Genomic DNA, 20035 nt, shown 5'->3' with positions numbered 1-20035 from the left:
CAAAATTCTGGCCAGGAAAGGTTTCTCTTTGGGAGAGAATACAATTATTAAGTCTCATCCATTGGATTAGCTTCTTTATTATTTCTGACCACTCAAAAATGGCCCTTCTGGTACTGACTGATGTCTTGACATTGGCAAACTTGGCTTAGATGATCACATTCCTTCCTTAGAAAATTATCTTTGAAATGAATACATAAACTAGGTTTCCTGCAAGAAAGTTTGGGCTGTAAGCATGAAATATAAGCCAAGAGCAAAGTGATCTACATGGGAGGGGGAATATATGGGTGAAGAAAATATCTGTCAAGTCTTGGGATGAAAATATCAAGGGTACCTGTGACCTGAACCTATCACCACCAATAAAGAGGTATTGAGTACATTCCATATGCCAGGCATTAGATAGAGGAGAAGGCGTGGCCCTGGCCTTCCTGGAGTATGTTATCTAATTTGAGAAATAGAGTACATATTCCAAAAAAATAAATAAACTGAAAGCAGAAGTGCCAATACAAAAGAAACAAAATTAAGGGGTCCATTCACAGAGAAGCAGGACGCCAAGTGCTAAGAACAGAGAAGTACCAAAAATAATAGCCTGAATATCAGAACCTGAAATATATTCCTCAGAGCCTTGATAAAACCTCAAGCAAGAAAAGAACTCCAGACATAGAGTAAATCAGTACAGGTTACAAGAGTAGAAGTCAATGATTCTGATTTTAAATTAATTAGTTGAGTTAATAAATAAATAACTGGAATCAGTCATTCCAAAAATCCAAGTGTCTGAGCACCTTATTACACTAGGCTTTCATGAACTCCCTCCATTATGTTTTAGAGGACAAATTTCAAACCAAGTGTCCAATCTTTTTACCTCATGTCTAGGTCGTGAGGCTGATGATTTTCTGGAACTGACCCTGCTAGCTCTTAGGCTTCATCTCTGCAAGTCCTTCTACTGTAATGGTCATAAGAATTCTCTGCATTAACAGCAAAACTAGTTTCTTATTTGGTCTAGGAGACAATCTATGAAGTAAGATATTAAATTCCTAGAGATGCGATCAGTTGAAGTATCAATAGAAAGATATATTGGAACCACAAAGCAGACAGAAGAGATAATGGGGCTAATGAAGAAGGCTCTGATGTCCTCTGAAGCCTATGTGGTTGGAAAAGGATCTCATGATATGCCTCATACCAATATGGGGCACATTAGACATTAGAGGCTAATACCAAAGATCAATAACTAGTCACTTTTTTAAAATTGAAGTATAGTTGGCACAATGTTATAGTAGTTTCAGGTATATAACACAGTGATCAATAAGTCTATATATTATCCTATGCTCATCATGAGTGTTTCTACCATATGTTACCACAAAACACTATTACAATACCATTGGCTATATTACCTATGCTGCACTTTTTATCTCCGTGACTTTGTCATTCCATAACTGTAAGCCTGTACCTTCCACTCCCCGCTACCCATTAATAGCTGGTGTTCTGGAGCATCCTATGATTATAGTGATAACAGAAAATCAGATTGTCTACTATGATAGACTGAATCATTGTTCATAATTCTTCACACCTTCCCCATTTTTTATATTATACATCCTCACCCTCTGCCTGTCATTTTGCAGTATCTTCCACTGGAGTGGGTGTGGTGTATAAACTCACTCCATGATGGTCTTGGCCATATGACTTGCTTTGACCCAGGGAATATGGACAGAAGTGACAATGTGCCAGATGCAGACAGAAATATCAGGAGGCACTAAGATGCTCCCTCTTATACCCCCCTGGCATTTGCCAAGATAATATTCCCTGGGCAGTGTCCAAGAAAAATGTGGAGACCATCAAAACCTGCAACTATGTCCAGCCATTTTTAAGCTCTACAGTTTAAAAGTTTAAAAAGCCACCCGAAACTGTCAGCATAAAATTTAAATGTTGCTTGTCATAAGCCAGTAAGTTTTGGAGTGGCTTAGTAACAACATGATTGAGGCAATTGCTGGCAAATATACCTAATGTGAAGTCACTTAAAATCATATTTTTGAAGATTTTCCTTATGATTTGGGATAAAGGTTGTGATATAAAGCTAAGTTGAAATTATGGTATAATTATGAAATTATATAATAGATATTATGACATTCTAATTGAATGAAGTCAGGATAGAAAATTATTTTTTAAATGACATCAAAATATATTTTATATATAAATTGCCCAAAGGACTGGAATAAAGCAAACCACTAGGTTAACAATGACCATCTCTGGTATAACTATGCTTGATTTTAGGGGTGTTTTTTTTTTCTTTTATTATCTGCCATGAAATAGGTGCTCAATTAATATTGGCTAAATAAAAGTTGAATAAATTTTCATACACTCCAATTTTCCACAGATAACATACATTGCTTTTCTAATCATAAAAATCTGTTCATTTTTTTAAAAAATGGAGATCCATGACCTAGAAGGTTGATAATAAGCCACTGAGAACAATTCTTTAGGAGGCGTCTTCCCAAAAGTGGTAAACACTCCTAACAGAGCTCTAATCTAGAGACTGGTTTATTAAATAGCAATTTATGAAGATAGAATAACAGTCCTACCAAAGTCAAAATTCATTATATTATTATATTAATCACATCAAAGCAACTCAGTAGTGAAAAAATATGGGATGGGTCAAACGTTCTCCATATAGGAAGGAAACAAAATGTGTTTAAAGAGATTGCAGAAAGAAAAGAAGGAAGGTGAAAGAAAGGTGAGAAAGAAGTAAGAAGACTGAAGGGAGGGATCCCTGGGTGGCGCAGCGGTTTGGCGCCTGCCTTTGGCCCAGGGCGCGATCCTGGAGACCCGGGATCGAATCCCACATCGGGCTCCCGGTGCATGGAGCCTGCTTCTCCCTCTGCCTATGTCTCTGCCTCTCTCTCTCTATCTCTGTGTGACTATCATAAATAGATAAAAATTAAAAAAAAAAAAGAAGACTGAAGGGAGAAAGAAAGAGGAAAAGAAAATTTATGGAGAATTTGATTCAGCTTCATCTTGAGGACATATTACTTCAATTTCCCTTTACAGAAAGCCCAAGGGGCAAACTGAACAACAGGCAGAGAGAGCCTCTTTTGCAGCAGCCATGTCAAGAATATTCTGAATTCTCACCTTTGTTTTAGCCATCTGGTTCTACAGAGAATCATTGTTCCCTACTGGTGAGACACTTTCTCAATTATCATGGTTCACAAGATGGCTTCAGGCTAGACAAAATACTTGCAGAGGCCTGAGGCCATCCTTTCTTCCTTTCTACCATTTACCTAGATGGCCCCAGGCACCAACCACCTTGCAGCTTTTGGTAGCCCCCACTTTATGGCAGCCCCCAGGCCAATTATGCTGAATGAACAAGGGTCAGTTTCATCCCTCTGCAAGGGAACTGCCCATTCAAAGGTAGACATTATTACCATATCATGCCCCAAAAATGGAGAGAGAAGGGAAGAAAGGATTGTGTAAGGTTGAGGTGGAAGAAATAATGAAGAAAAGATATAAAGAAGGGGAAGGAGTATAAAAGGCAAAGGGGACCCAATGGGGGCTCCTTTCACCAAGGAGAGGTACAAGGTCAGCCCCATTGTTTCAAATGGTAGAGATGCTTGCCCTGGATGCATAAGCCCCCTTCCCAATTTGATCCCTCCCATGCCTACCCTCCTGTACACTTTGAGCAACACTGAATCTTGCCTCTCTACAGCTAATACTAGGTTATGGGAATTGCTGCAACAGGGCCAGTAAACTAGGCCCCAGCCTAAGGGAACTCCTAGTTGAGTCTTCTCTTGGTACATCCTCACCTCTGTCAACCAGAAAATCCTAACCTGTATGTAGGTCGAGAGGTAGAGAGGAGGGGTGTTCAGGCACCAAGTTTCTCTGAATTTCTCAGAATAATAAACCAAAATTCTAACTTCAGTAAAGTAAATCCTAGAGTTAGTACCATTCATTTAGGCTTCCATCTATCCTTTGGCTTTTTCCTTCCACAACACAGATTGAGCTCCTTTCCTATCCCTGGCACTGGTACATGCTTGATGGTTCACAGTCTAGTACAAGAAACAGACGAGCAAAACAAAATGTAGAAAGGTCCAGTTACATGGCTGAAGAATAAGAGTATGTATATATGTGCATGTGTGTGTGCATGCTCACATGGATATGGACGTAGGTGTGAGTTAGAGTATGTGGTGACACTGGTTGAATCCTAACAGGACAAAGTCTGTTTTCCCAGTCCAGAGCTCCCACTCCAAGCTTTTCTGGACCAGCCCCATGAAACACTAGAGTTCCTCACCTTTACTTAGGAACCAAGAAAGTGGGCAAGAGGATGTGGAAGATCTTGATTGCTTCCCTAAATCCTGAATTCATTCCAAATGGGCAGCTTCCTTGTCTGCTTATTCCTCAAGTTCATGCACTGAAAGTCTTAAAGCTGAGAATACATACACTTGGCAGATAAGTCAAAAAGGCCCTCTGTACTTCTCACCCTCTTTTTCCCTCTCTAAGTACCTGATCCCACCACCTCCAAGACCTCCCATGTTAAGGAATGACAAGGTATAACACAAAATTTGATAGACTGGGTTTAAAAAGTCCTACCTAGTATTTATGACTGTGGGCAAGTTATTTAATCTTTCTGGGCCTTGGTTTAATTATCTTAAAAATCTTAATGATACCACATACTTTAAGTTTATTCTATAGATTGAATATGTATAAAATTATAGGTATCATGCTTATATTAAATTATATAATCATTTTATTTAAGCCTCTCATCAATCCCAAAAAGGCTTGTGTTATAGATCAGAAACCTCAGAGAGGTTAAAAACATGCCCAAGAAGTCACAGTAATCAGTGATGGAATTGGGATTCATATCCAGCTCTGACTCCAAAGCTCCTGTACCTTCACCTAAATACCAAACCATACCTGGCACATAGTAGGAACTCAAGAAATGTGAATTCCCTTTTTAGACCCTTTGATGTGTGAATTTCAGTGTTTTTGATAACCATAAAACAACCTAACACCCTCTAAAAGTACTTTTCAATGCTTTTCCCACTTCTTGAAGATGATCAGGAATCTGGATATTCAGACCACTTCTTTAAGCATCTCTTTTTAAACAGATGTGTTGATAATGTAAGGTTCGGGTAATGAGATTTTCCAGGCCATAAGTTGCTAACTGTGAATTAATTGCCTAGCTTATTTGCAATAAATAAAGGGACTATTACATGTTTTAAAAAAATCACAAGGAGCCACTGAGCTTGTGCAGAAAGGTTCTGTGTTGCTCCATGCAAGCATTCATTGTCATCTATGCAGGATGACCATACCAAAGGTACTAAGAGCACCTCCTGACGTGGCCTTAGGATAAAGAGTCCCAGTCTAGGATTCAAAATCATGACTTAGGAGCCCCACTGTGGCTGCCTGTGTGACTCTGGACAACTTATATAGTAACTCTGAACCTTGGTTCTTTCTTTGTAAATTGCCAGCACCAGAACATGACTCTGAAGGCGGTGACCAGCTCTAGCACTCAATGATTCTTTATTAGCTGATACTTAGCAAACACATGGTTTCCTTGTTGAGTGATACCCTGAGAAGTTCATATTGCCAAAAATAAATTCAGCTTTGCTTTGAAATATGTGCTTTAACCCACTCAGTCTAGAACTATTTTGAGAAATACAGTTAGGCAGTAAATGTGATGCTGCCTATTGTGAGCCAAAGGTTTTTTTTTTTTTTCAAGCTAAAAAACTAGCAAACGCATACATTCCTCATAAATATATCAGTGAATCCCACTGACCATGCAAGCCCATAGTCCATAGGATGTTAGAATGTCTGATCATCATTTAGGCTATTGCTTTAATAACATATGCCTGCTGCTTAAGGGGCTTCCCTGTTCATATAGCTCCCTGGTGCTGGAAACCATGCTTCCATTTAGTGAGTGCACAGCCCCTCCTCACCTTCCTCCAGCCACTTCAGTGACCACTAGATTATGAAGGAACTCACAATCCCAACAGGGCAGGAGTGGTGGAAGAAAGCACTGATGTCTATCCTGAGATGACTGACAACACTTCAGTGGAAAATGACAGTCCTCTTAAATAACTGAAGGTCTATAGTAGAAGACGGTTTAGGTTTGATCAGGTCTATATATCCCAGGTGTCCATGGCATAGTGAGTACTGAACAAATGTCAACTGAGTGGATAAATCCTGCAGAGTTCCCAAAGCCTGAGCCAAGATCAAAAGGAAGATATTAGAAGAATTGCAACTTTGGTTCATGGCAAAAGGAGATTTTTAGAATATTTATGGCTATCCAAAAATGAAATGGGAGGTGAGCTCCTTTGTCACTGGGAGCGATAGAGTATCACTGATCACAAAAGAGTAGGTTTGGGGGTGGAGGGCCCAGGAGAAATAGACAACCTTGTGCAGGTTTTTTAACCTATCCTTGACCCTATCATTCCTCAGATGTAAACTGAGCATAAAAATAGAGCCTATCTTACAGTTATTACAATGATTAAATAAGCTACCCACTGCTAAGCATTTAGTACAGCATATGGAAACAGAGTAAATGTTCCCAGAGTCCACAGAACATTTTAGGAATTTTCATCAAGGGTGTATATGTATCAGAGATATTGAGTTAGACTCAAAAACCTCAGAGGTCCCTTCTAACTGTAAATATGAATCTATAAATGCTAGTAAGAGTCACCCCACCACCACCCCCTATAAATGTTTTTATCACCTGAACAGCTGACAGCACTTTTATTTGTCAATCTTTTTTCTTTCCACTTCTGCATTCCACATAGATCTGACTTTGCAGACCTCTACAGAAGGAGGCTCCACATTGCCACGGCTGGAGAAGTCAGGTTGTTAGTGAAAGAAGTTCCCTTACAGACTGGAAATGGGGCAAGGAGAGCAGAAACACCCAGCTGGAGATGAGGCCCCTGTGAGCAACAGCCTGCCACTACGTGCAGTGACATTAAGAGCCAGCTACTATCTTCAGCCCAGAGAGGAAGACTTCAAGGGTGGGAATAATTCAACTAAGCAAACATCAGAGCAGTTATCTTTCTTTTACAATGTCACTGATGGAGATACAGAATGTGTTGCCCTTGGCTGGTGTTAGCATGTGGCTGCGGGCAACTTTGGAAAACAATATTCAAATACCAGTGGGCAACAGCAGGAAACTGCAGACAAGGGGCCTGCAGAGAAGATGGAAATCTGAAAGGCATCGGGCTTTCTTTCCCTGAGGAAACAAAGAAGGAGAGTATGCTAATCACACAGATTTCATAAGGTTTCTGATTTACTGGCCTCTCAGAAGGCTCTGTTGGGGTTTGCCATTTTGATGAGAAGGCCTTGCTGTAAAGGTTAAACATGCTAAGAAGCATGAAATGATCTTCTCCAAGAAAGATTGCATCTTTTAGCCAGGGAAATGGTGGTCCAATAGCCCACAATAGGGGCCTTGAAGAGCTGTTCATATCCAGGGTTTCCAGCCCCAAATCCCAGAGGCACTTGTCCCTACAATATCCTCTCTATTGGGCTGGATTTATTTGTTGCTCACAGGGCAAGATGGGATGGGGGAGGGAAGGAAGGAAGGAAGGAAGGAAGGAAGGAAGGAAGGAAGGAAGGAAGGAAGGAAGGAAGGAAGGAAGGAAAAGGAAAGGAGAGGAGGGAGGAAGGAGAGAGAAATATATGTCTTTCTCCTAACATTTCTTCTCTCTAAATCAGTTGTCAATATTTCAAACAAAATTTACCAGTAAGACTAAATTAGTAGAGAGTGACCAAATGCTTTTCCTATTAGCCATGATTTTACTGCTTAATAGGCTATTAAGGATATAAACATGTATCTGCACAAAATATGTACAGATACTGCCTGTGCATATTTCTTTGAAAAATTCAAGCAAAAGGGAACTGAAATAAGAGATTAAGAACACTATATTTTATCCTTTGAGCAATTCATTACCTACCAGAAGGCCCCAGTTTCCTCAACCAAAAACTAGGGATGAGGATGGTTGTGCCAGATAACATCTGAACCTCTAGCAAGATAAATAGATCTATGACTCTTTACACTGTCTGGTTTTCTTTGGGGCAATTCAGTTTCAGGCTTTGAGTCTGTGCCTTCTATTCATGATTGCTACATGTCTGCTGTCTCCTGCCCTTAAAAACCCCAAATCGAATTAAAACATAACCCATGATAAAATAGAGAATCATCTGGGAAACCAGAAGGAAACTATACACGTGTGCTCTACACACAGACACATAGGCAATCCTCTGTATTGTCATTGCTGTAAAGTCTTAATTAAGAGACCAGAATACAGGAAAATTGAAAATCTGGTTTTCCTATCTCTAAAGAAAGAATCTTTTGACTTAATCTCAAATATGGAGACTTTTACAAAAGAAGAAGAAACTACAATTAGTTTTTCTATCAGATCTATGCCAGAGGTTGGCCAAGATCATCACAGTTATCAATGACAGATCATCGTAGTATAATTCTTCAAAATCTAGGATTACACCAGAATCATGTCTTGGTTCCAAGTACAAACTGTCTAAGGTATGGAGAAAAGCATGCTTTGGTATGTTCCCTTCTGGCACAACCCTCCTTCCCACTATTAAGTTCCAGCCTGTATCTTATGCCTAAACACAAAAATCTTACGTAGGTTATTTCTACAACACAAGAAAAAAATGTGATAAAAAAAACCAGCCAGACAATTTTTTCATTCTTGAACTGCTGAACTCTAGATTCAAAAAGGGGCATATTGGCTTATGTTTGTAACCACATTACACACTTTGACTCTATAACAGAGGCTCCCAACAAGCAAATTAAGCCACTGCAGATACTCTCAGTGGTAAATATGGAAACCGAGGCAGAGAGAGTTAGTCACATATGTTTAGAGTGGGACCAGCACATGTAGGTGACTCCAAACTATATCCTCCCCACTCCTCCCAAGAATCTCCAACTAATTTAAGATAGATGAGTAGAACAGGGAAGAAACAGTAGTTTCTCTGGTCAAATCCTTGTCCTTATCCAGTCTTGGCCACTCTTTAGCTGTTGTACGATTAAGTTCCATTGACAATGCCCCTTAAATATCTATTGGATGTGTCCCCAAAACTCAACCTCCATTCTCTCTACCTCACTTAGGGCTCTTAATTCTTATTCCTGAGTTAATGAAAATACAAACAGAACTAATATAAATGGCCACCATGTCCCTGCATTTGACAGGACCACAGCCCACAGCAGGCATGAAATGTTCTAAACAGCTGTCACGTGCTGCCCCAAAGTTCTGACCCTCACATTCTCCAGCTGAACACAGGCCTAGCTGTAGGTTTTTCAAAGATGTAAAAAGTCATCAGCCTGTCCTTCAGAGATCCTTGAGTTTCAAGACTCCAAAACAGCTAGAATCTTCTCTAACTCTTCAAAGTTACAGGAGTCTCTGTGATCAGGCTCCTGTCTCCCACATCCCATCCTATTATCACACTGCTAAAAATGGCATGCCTTCTATAAGATAAGGTCCAAATTTGTTGGGAGAGAAAACAAGGTGCTTCACAACTTGTGCCACCCCTCCAGCCACACCTTCTAAAATGTCCTCTCAAATTCTTTTCACTCCCCATGGATTCCATCCATGAGGAAAGCTTCCTTTTTACTAAAGTCATCTTTGCATATCTGCTCTCTCTGCCTGGAATACTTTCACCTGCCTGGCCTCCCTGAAAGAGTCCTGCTACGCTACCAAGCCTCAGCTCCAGTGTCACCCAATTTGTGATGTTGCATTTATGTTCCACCTTCTTCAGATATCAGAATTTATTGGTATGTTTATGAAGAAGGACACAATTAATGCTTTTGTATCCTGAAGGCTCAATGCAGCCTCTGGCACATAATGCTCAATAGGTGCTTTGGAATGAATGAATCAAGCCCTTAATTTCTTCATCCAGAAAATGAGGATAATAATATGCAACCTGCAGAGAAGATGTGAGGGTTAAATGGCCCAGTGTATATTAAGAACTTAACATAGAGCAGGCACATAATTTCTCTCAATAAATAGTAGATCTCTTAACTTTCCTTTCCTCTAATCCAGACTGGAGCAAGGAAGGATTCATCTACCTGTGAAAAGACACACAAAGCCAGAGACACTAGAAAAGGCTGTGATAATCCCATTGTGTGCATTTTAAAGCATTTGTTTCTCATAATTCAGCAGCATCTCAATTTATTGCATCCATAATGGGCAGATGTCGGCTGGCAGTTAAGAAGCTTTTAGCAAAGGCAGTAATAAAGGTACAGAGCAGCAATATAAATGGCCACCATGTCCCTGCATTTGACAGGACCACAGCCCACAGCAGGCATGAAATGTTCTAAACAGCTGTCACGTGCTGCCCCGAAGTTCTGACCCTCACATTCTCCAGCTGAACACAGGCCTAGCTGTAGGTTTTTCAAAGATGTAAAAAGTCATCAGCCTGTCCTTCAGAGATCCTTGAGTTTCAAGACTCCAAAACAGCTAGAATCTTCTCTAACTCTTCAAAGTTACAGGAGTCTCTGTGATCAGGAGTATCTTGAACCCTAACCTGGTGAAACAACACTTAGGTAGGGCTCAGGGACTATGGGACAATTTCCCGGGATCATACAATCTTGAGCCTGTAGGAAGGGGAACTCAGAAAACAAAAAGAGGAAAAAGAAAGGGCTAAATCTTCTTGCCACTATGGTGGCCACTAGAGATACAGCTGTTTGACCCAAGCACCAACAAATAAGGTGAGGACATGCTGGTTGAAGTTGATGAATGGTATTATTTCTTTAAAAGTCCCTTTCTCTGATGCATGTCATTATCCATCAAAAGGGTAAAAACTTTACTGAAAAGATGATAGTCTTTTAACGTTCTTAACAAATCCAAGGTTCTATTCATGAATCTATCAATTAAAACTTATGTATCAGGGGCCTGAAGTATTCCCGGCACACCAAGATATTAATTTTCATAGATGAAGGAATCGGAGTACTTCACTGCAGTGCTGATATAACTAAACCAGTCTCCTAATTCAGACATCTGCAGCCTGTAAAGAACAAGGACTTGCATTCCTACCCTGCCCTTCACTCACCTTTACCCCTCTCCTCAGGATAAGGAAAGACACTGCCAAGCAGATGACATTTGAGAATCATAGAGTTTTAGAATTGAAAGGGCCCTGAGAGAGCATGAAACTCAACTGCCTCATTTTATTTTTGCAGAACAGAGAAGCCAGAATATCCAAGTAAGAATCTCAAGGTCACATATCGAAATAAAGGGTATCCCTGGGTAATGGGGGTGGATCCTCAATGGCACTGGAACCTATAAAAGAGCCCAGCACTATTGTATTTGACCTTGGAAGCCGGGGTTTCTTTTATTCCTACACCAGTGAGTCAATCTGAGTAGACCCCAGTGGATTCAGAACCGGTTACAAAGTGATATATTGTGCTAAACATATTTTGATTTCTAATTGCTATCTCTTTCTTCCTTATGATTGTGCCCTGAATTACTACCTCTAGAAGAATGAATTATAATTTGCAGACTACATCTCCATCACCTTCACTAGACTTTGAGTTCATCAAGAACAGAAACGATGTCTTTTATAAATTTGCAGCCTCACAACTTAGCTTGGCACACCTGGTACAGAGAAAAGATAGATACCTACTTGTCAAATCGCTATGATAATGTTGAAGGTATTTCCAAAGGCAAATGAATCATAGCTTCATTTCCTACAATTTGGGGAAACTAAAGCTACTTATGGTAGAAATGTGTTGAATATGTAAACATTTTAATAATACAACTTTAATACTCTAAAAAAGGCACAAAATAATTTTGAACTTTCCATAATCATATGACATGCTATCTAGTTGTCTCTAAAAAAGATATCAGAGTAGACTGACTTAAGATGATCATGGTAGAGATGGAGAGAGGTGAATAAATGGGAATGGAACTTAATAAGGAGTTAACAGGAAGTTGCTGAGAGAGATTTAATGAGATGGGAGAAAAATCAATGAGAATGCCAAAGATAATGGTATGCCATTTACTGAAATGGGAAAAACTAAAAAAAAAAAAAAAAAAAAAAACCTAAAAAAAAAAAAAAAAAAAAGTTACCTAACAGAATCTAAATGGATATCTCAAGTAGACAACTGGATATGGAAATATGGGATTGCAGGGAATTCCAGGCTAGGTATCATGGATTTGGGAGTTACTAACATATAAATGACCTTCAACACCATGGCATTGGATGAGGACACCAAGGGGAGTGTGCAGACTAACAGGAGACCCAGGACTGAGGATTGGGGCCTTCCAACATTTAATGACCACATAGTATGTGTACAGAACAGTACTCAAGACTAGGGGGCAATAGAGGCATTTAATGCATTGTTTTTCCCTCAAGGGCCTTACAACCTAACCTGTCTCAGAGGTTGGGATGGAAAGGCTGTTCAATGTAATAGAAAGTGCAATAGATTAAGAGTCAGGAATCATGAATTTTAATCATTCTACAACTATTCCAAATTAAAGTGATGTTTCCAATGCCTCACCTACTGAAACAAGGATTAGGTACAGGAAACTTCAACAGTACCTACCAACTCTACTATTTCTGATGCCATAATTTCCTTGTGGCATCCAAATGACACATTCCTGTCTCATTGAAAGGTGGCATAAGGTTCCTAGCCAGAAGGTGCTGCTGCTATGCCAGGAGCACATAGCAGCATTCAGAGGGTTGACTGAAAGGGAAGTCCCTGAGCTGGAAGAGGAGCAGCTGCTGTCTGCACTCTTTTCCTATTGGAACAAGAGTCACTTGAGAAAACTCAAAATATCTGTATTCTTGGTTTTCAGCTGGTGTTTATATCAGATGAATGGAATCCCAGGAACCAGTGAGAAGAGCAGATTTACCCTCTCATCACATTCTCTTGGTTGTGCAAAATTAATATTCTCAAAGGCACCCAGTTTCCACGATTCCAGGAAATATTTTCCTTTATCAGATGGAAACAGTTCCACATGGCTGGATATCTATAACAGGATATGGCCTTATTGGTCAGGCTATGCTGAGCTTAGCCAAGAAAGAGCACTAAGAAAATGATTCAGTAACATTTTATTTACACACACACACACACACAGGTATGTGCACATCTGGATGATCCTTCATATGTATGCTGGGTGACCACCCATCTGGACAGAGCTGATTCATGGAAGGAAAGACAGACAAACAAAATTGGGTCAGTTTCTTTTTTTTGCAAAAATGTAACTGCTAGATAGAAAAATTCAGAATCTGGAGGTCAGGAGAGATGAATCACTTCAATTGCAGTGCCTTGGGATTCCCAGAGCTCTCCTGCTTCCCTTTTAAAAATGTACTTAGTGAATCTTCATTTGATCAGTACTTTTCTAGGTAATCATTCAGTAAATCCCCTTCCTTGACTCTATTAGGCACAGTCAATTCTGTAGCTTGCAACCAAAAGGACCTTACCCAGAAAATATTAGTGTCCCCATTTTAAAGATAAGAAATCTGAGGCTTAAAAGAAATAAGAGAGAAATCGGTTGTACATCACCTGGCTAGTAAGTGTCAGAACCAGCACAGAAAACAGGTCTATCTGACCCTAAAATTCATACCAATAACCATGAGTCCACCCCAACTGTAAGTATTGTACTGTAGGTCATTGTTCTTGCCATAGGAATGGACTTGTGCTGAATCCTACTTTCTTGCCTGCTAAATAAAAGATGGCATACATTCAATAAAAGCCATCCAGGAGAGAGGATAGAATCTTCAGTGGCCTCATTAAATTGAAGCTTGATGGTCCACAAACAAATCAAATCATAGTCTTGGCTATTGATGCTTGGCTCCCACCAATAGAACGAAAAAGTCTGGCCAAACTGACAAGAAGGTGCCTTGGTTGTTCCATGTCAACTGATCTTAAGACAGACAAGCTAAAATGCCTCCTCTGTACAATAGGACTTCACAATAGGAGGGCAAATGGTCTTCCATCAGACCAAACTGTAGTATTTCAACCAAACTGAATGGCATTAAACAGCTAAAATGGGCCTTTGCTTTTTAGGCCATGGAGACAGACATCTCCCACATCACTACGAATAAAAAATCCAAAATAGCTACAGCTGAACAATTGGGATGCAAAAATATATCTACATCTTCTTAGAATAGTATCAGATCATCCTGAAACAATCTAAATGCAACATCCAGCCAGTTATTAAATGTCAGGTTTTACCATTGCTATCTTCACAGGCAGTAGAAGTACTCTCATGAGGGTACAAGTAAGAGTCAACCATTTTTACTATAAGAGAAAGACACTCCTGCAAATTAACTTTAATCTCATATATTCATATATTTCCTAGGTCCCTTGCATTATTCCGTTGTGTCTGGTAGACAGATTTGATCTGGGAGTTGCCCCAAAGACTGATCTTGGTCACTTTGCTTGAGTTCTTGTACTCTTTTGATCTGGTATGTTACCTGGGCTATCCCCAACTCTACTTCCTCTGAATACCAGTTTTAGCATCCCGCCTATGCTTTCTTTGTTTTATATAAACAAATGCTTCTCTAATCCTACCATTCTTGTTGTGGGACCAGGGATACCAAGGGACCAACCCCACTACAAAGTCCAAGTATAAGATATAGGTTGGGCTGGATGGGACACACTACCTTAGAAATTGTCTTAATCTTATTGCATTTAGTGCAAATGATCATTTCTAAGTTTAGGGTTAATATTTATAGAACAAAATCAGAGAAAATAGTAAACTGAGTGCCCAGGTTGATGGGGTTATGGTGGATGGAGCAGCATTCCTGGATCCCAAGGGGATCATGCTCCTTACATAAAGGATTTTAACAAATATTTTTCCTTCACCATTCTTTAAAAGTCCTTTCCTTCACCATTCTTTAAAAGTCCCTTTAAAAGGTCAGAGGTAGAGAGAGGTCAGAGTTTTGCTAGAAATAGGAGACAAGACAACCCAAGAAACCTCAAGTCCCCTGTCCCAACCATTATTCCCCTACATAGATATGGGTTCTCCCATTTGTTTGCCCTACTGTTCCCCTATAGATATATACCACATGTTAGCACATTTCCTGTTGTTTTCCTGGAAGGACTTGGTTTTCAGCTGGTGAAATTCATTCCTTCATCATTCCTTCATCAAATGCATTCCTTCTGGTGAAATACATTCCTTCATCAAAATGCATTGGTTTAGCATTTCCAGCATCTAACACAGTGCCTGTAACATACTAGGGTTTCAATAAATGCCTGCATCATGTACAAAAAAATGAATAAAAGATACCCAAAGTATCTCCACTGAGAAATCAGTTTCCATAAAGAAAAACAATGTCATTGGGAAACTCTCTTTTCTCTGCTAGTAAGTGGAGTCCTATCATTTTTACACTCCAGTGATTCATTCTGAACATGGTGTCAGAAACAATACAGAGCCAAAAAACAATTAGCAGGGGAACAAAACAATCAGTTGAACCGTCTGGGATTTGAGTGATGTATAGATCAAATGTCTTAAATTTGCTATGTTCCTTCTCATTTGGCCAGAATGGATGAGTTGGCTGCACTGTACTAGGAATAATTGTCCCTCATATATCCCCAATCAGCTGCCTTTTAATGACCAGTCAGAAGTGACAACATAAAAGGTGCAGTGACTTTCAGTGTACTTGGCAAATCTTGGACCAACTCCCATTGATCTGCCCTTGGACTAGGTGAGCTCAGAGACACCGTGCACAGATGGCTAACAGTCATTGCTGCCTATCTTCAGAGTCTCAAGGCCCATGAGTCAGGAAGAGACCCAAGGGGAAGAAGTGAGAGGGTTGATGTGATCTTTGGTTCTTATACTACTTCAAAGATAGTGGAAGATCTATAAAGTATGGCTTACACCAAAACTGTTTCTCTCATCTCAGAGGTCAAAGGCTCTATTTCCTCAAACCAGTACCAGGGTAGTCTACCCTACAAAGACATTTGGAAAAAGTCTAGAAGCTTGACAGACTAACCAGCTCCATGTGGCCCACTTGTGTTCCAGATGGCTACTTCCTCACCTTAGCTCCTATTCTGCAGCTTTGAAAATTCAGTGACTCTGAATTTACATTCCATGAGCTCCAAGAAAGTTCTATGTTCCTCCTTCGCCCCAATGTTCTGTGCTGTTTTTGATCCAGCTGTAAAAAAGCTCTGCAGTTCTCCTGAAACACCCCTTAACTAATTATACATTTGATCTCACAAAAACCAATCCTTGAAAACATCTTTGCTTGGTCATCCGGCCACTGTTCCTGGCTTGTTTCAGGACTCCTCCTCATCCCCAGACTTCTCATATTGGATAATTCTGGCCACTGGTAGTCTTTTAGGGATAAGATCTTGCAGGTCCTTCCTCAAGAAAGTATTTTCTTCCTTGAATCTCCATGTCCTTCCGGTCTGGTCCACCAACAGTGCTCATGCTGCTGCCTTGTATCATTTTATTACTGTTCATGCTCCTGCCTTGCATGCATTTTATTACTGACGTCTCAACCCCTCAGATAAAGAAATGATAGACTTCTTGAGAGCAAGAATTATGTCTGTTGCATATTCAGTATCTTTAAAGCCCTACAGCTATGCCCTCAGCAAACACTTGATATCTATGTAAATTATCTTGTCATATAAAATAGAGGCTGACAACCTATGGACAGCCAGCTTGAAGTCTGTAAACTTGGCATATAAAAGACTAAACCAACCTGGAATTGGACATAGCTTATAGACCAGAATCTTTCTGTCTTGATGCTACTTTTTTTACCTTTATGTCTGCCTTTCACCCAAACTGTAAATTCAGTGCTGTTGTAAGATGCTAGTGCAGTGAATGGAAAGGCCAGCATCCTGACCTGTTCACTCCCCTCCACCCTTAGCCACCTCTCATGCCCTTCCCCCCACCTTACACCACACTAGAGTTCTTTCTGGACTTCATTCAGTTCCCCAACTGTGCCATGGTTTCTTATCTCTCTGTCCCTTGACACATTCTTTCTTTTCTAAGACACATCCTTTCCTCCAACTTCTTTGCCAAACTAATTCCTACTTCTGTTTCAAGTCGAAGAAGGACAAACATTATATGTTCTCATTCATTTGGGGAATATAAATAATAGTGAAAGGGAATATAAGGGAAGGGAGAAGAAATGTGTGGGAAATATCAGAAAGGGAGACAGAACGTAAAGACTGCTAACTCTGGGAAACGAACTAGGGGTGGTAGAAGGGGAGGAGGGCGGGGGGTGGGAGTGAATGGGTGACGGGCACTGGGGGTTATTCTGTATGTTAGTAAATTGAACACCAATAAAAAATAAATTAAAAAAAAAGACTCAGATTGCATATTCCTGGTAGCAGCTTTCTATGAACCTCTACAGTATATGGAATCCCCCTTCAGAGGCCCCCCAAACTTGTTTTCCCTCTAATGATGTTTATGACAATAACTAAAACTGTAGCAATCACTAACATTTATTGAGTTGTTGTCTGGGAACCTACTAACTCCTTACATCATCACCAATTCCTTCTGAGGTAGGAACCTGATTATCCCTATTTTACAGATGAGGAAATCAAGTGAGGGTAATCAAGATATTGATTATCTTGATAAAGGTCACATCACTCCTTAAGGGTCAGATTTCTCAAGCAGCCTAGCTCCAGAGTTCATATTCTTAACCAATACATCACACTGCCTCTTAAAAACCTCATCATGTTTGTAATTATTTATTTAATGACTAAATATTCCACCAGGCAACAGCTCCATAAGAACATGCCTGAGTCTACCTTGTATATTTTCATTTTTTTAAAAGATTTTATTTATTTATTTGTCAGAGAGAGAGAGAGAGAGAGCACAAGCAGCAGGAGCAGCAGGCAGGAGAGGAAAAAGCAGGCTCCCCTCTGAGCAGGGAACCTGATATGGGGCTTGATCCCAGGACCCCAGGATCATGAGCTCAGCTGAAGGCAGACATTTAAGCGACTGACCTACCCAGGCAGCCCAAGTCCTGTATTTTAAAAGCCTAATCCAAGAGCTAGCATATAGAAAGCTCCAAACAGCCTGAGTTAAATGAATAAATGAAAACAACCAGTTTGTTAGCCCACACAGAAACCCAAAAGGGAAGTATTCACCCACTCTGGATGGACAATGTATCATACTTGATTGAAAAAGTATCATGATCTTGGTAATATTTATCCTAAAGGTAATATTCTATATTATATATCCTAAAGGTAATATATATATGTATATATATAATATCCCTAAGGGTAATATCCTAAAGTTTGCCCTTTCTGGGATCCAATCCTGGTAAAACAAATTCATGCATCCGGAACCAGAAAGGGTATAATCTGGAAAGCAGGGAGCAGAAGGAAATGTTTCTGTAGAAGAGAGAAAGCAGGGGTATAGGTCTATGTAGGGGACACAGCTATCACACAGCACGCACCCCCAGGGACTCTGCATGCCACCCACGGGGGCCAGCTCACCCCTCTCACAGGTCCTTCCCCAGTGCCCGGTGCCTGTGCAGTCACAGATGAAGCGGTTCCAGCCGTCCTTGCACACAGCGTTGTTCTTGCAGGGGTAGCTGTCGCACTGCTTGGCACTCATCCGTGAACAGGAGGACTTGACGCCTGCTGCGTTCTGCATCTCCGCCAGCTGCCGGATGTTCTTGCTGCGCCCGTCGATGAACAGGTCACGGATGCAGCCCACGTAGCCGTAGTTGAGCATGGCAGTCCAGAGCTCTGTGGGGAGGATGAGGCCAGCTCGGTTCTCAGGCAGCCCGCCCAGGTACATGTCCCCCTCCAGGTCCAGGATCTCGCTCTCCCCGCTGGCGGTGAATGGCGTGCGCCTGCTGTTCACTGATATGGTACCTGGGAGGGAAGGATGGAAGCAGAGTGAGCGCACAGCCCTCATCACAGGTGAGGCTGCCAGTTGATGAACCAAATGAGGTGAGTTCAGAGACTAGTGGTGCCTGGTCAGGTGAGAACAATGCAAGCAGGGGAGTCAAACGCTTCAAGACAGTAGAAAGGAAAATGTTAGGCCATCTGGTTCCAGTCCTTGCGGGTAAGACACTCTCACTGATAGGAGGATCCAGGACCATCTCAGTGAACCAACACCTAATGTGATATCTGTTCTCTACAGAGTCTCGGCTGGAAGGTCATGTACCAAACAGCTTGAGAGCAGCATAGGTGCTGCCTGTGTTTAATAAATCTTGGCTCTACCAGGTCCTAGCTATGTAGCCCTGAAGAACTGATTGCACCTGCCAGGGCCCCAATGTCCTCATCTGGAAATGGGAAGATAGCTGTCCCCACTTCATGGACTGGTGTGATAATTAAATAACTTCACATATATAAAGTGCTCCTCGGGGTTTGGGACAGAGTAAGGGCTCTGCTTGCTTGGGTCTTCATCATTCACATCACACCCAAAAGAGTGGAACCCCCTCCCCCGCCGCTGCCATGCACTAATACCTTCTACGCTGGCATTAGCTACTACCAGCCCTCCCAGTGAATATCTGGAGCATTGCCTTGGAAAATTTATAGAACATGTTTGTTTATTCATTTAACAAATATATACTGCACACCCATTGTATTTCTGGTATGCTTGTAGACAGAGATGAGCTTGACAGGTACGCCTCTGCTCTTGTGGCACTGATACTCCAGAGCAGAGAGGCAGAAAACAAACAAATGACTCAATAAATAAGAGAAATTAAGTATTGGTAGGCACTAGGAAAAGAGTAAAATTGGGTGCTGTGGCAGCAACCTGTGGGCTCTACTTTAGAATGTACTGTCCGTGAAGGCCTCTCCAGGTAGGTGACAGGTATGCTAAAACCACAATGTTGTAAAGGACCCAATCATGCCAAGTCAGGGGGAAGAATATGCCAGGTAGGGGGAATGGCACCTATAAAGGTCCTGGGGTAATGGGTGGTGGGCACTGAGGGGGGCACTTGATGGGATGAGCACTGAGTGTTATTCTGTATGTTGGCAAATTGAACACCAATAAAAAATAAATTTATTATTTAAAAAAAAGGGGTCCTGGGGTGAGCCAGAGTGTGGCTAGAGTGGGCAGGCAAGAGGGACAGGCAGGAGACGGGATCAGAAAGGCAGACCAAGCTCAGCAGAGCCTGGTAGAGTCATGGA

The 20035-nt window shown here is 41.0% G+C and overlaps 1 protein-coding gene across 20 annotated transcripts in view; it reads right to left on the bottom strand.

Moving 5' to 3' along the window:
- NRXN3 (neurexin 3) overlaps nucleotides 1–20035 on the bottom strand; it is a 1529630-nt gene that overhangs the window by 1000698 nt on the left and 508897 nt on the right. For all 20 annotated transcript variants that reach the window (XM_072839524.1, XM_072839530.1, XM_072839517.1 and 17 more), the window contains one exon: nucleotides 18386–18769. In XM_072839524.1, coding sequence (XP_072695625.1) covers nucleotides 18386–18769 — 384 coding nt within the window. The remainder of the gene's footprint in view (nucleotides 1–18385; nucleotides 18770–20035) is intronic.

Source organism: Canis lupus, chromosome 9 (assembly GCF_048164855.1).
Source record: "Canis lupus baileyi chromosome 9, mCanLup2.hap1, whole genome shotgun sequence".
NCBI classification, from domain to species: domain Eukaryota; kingdom Metazoa; phylum Chordata; class Mammalia; order Carnivora; family Canidae; genus Canis; species Canis lupus.
This window is presented reverse-complemented; position numbering and strand designations above follow the sequence as displayed.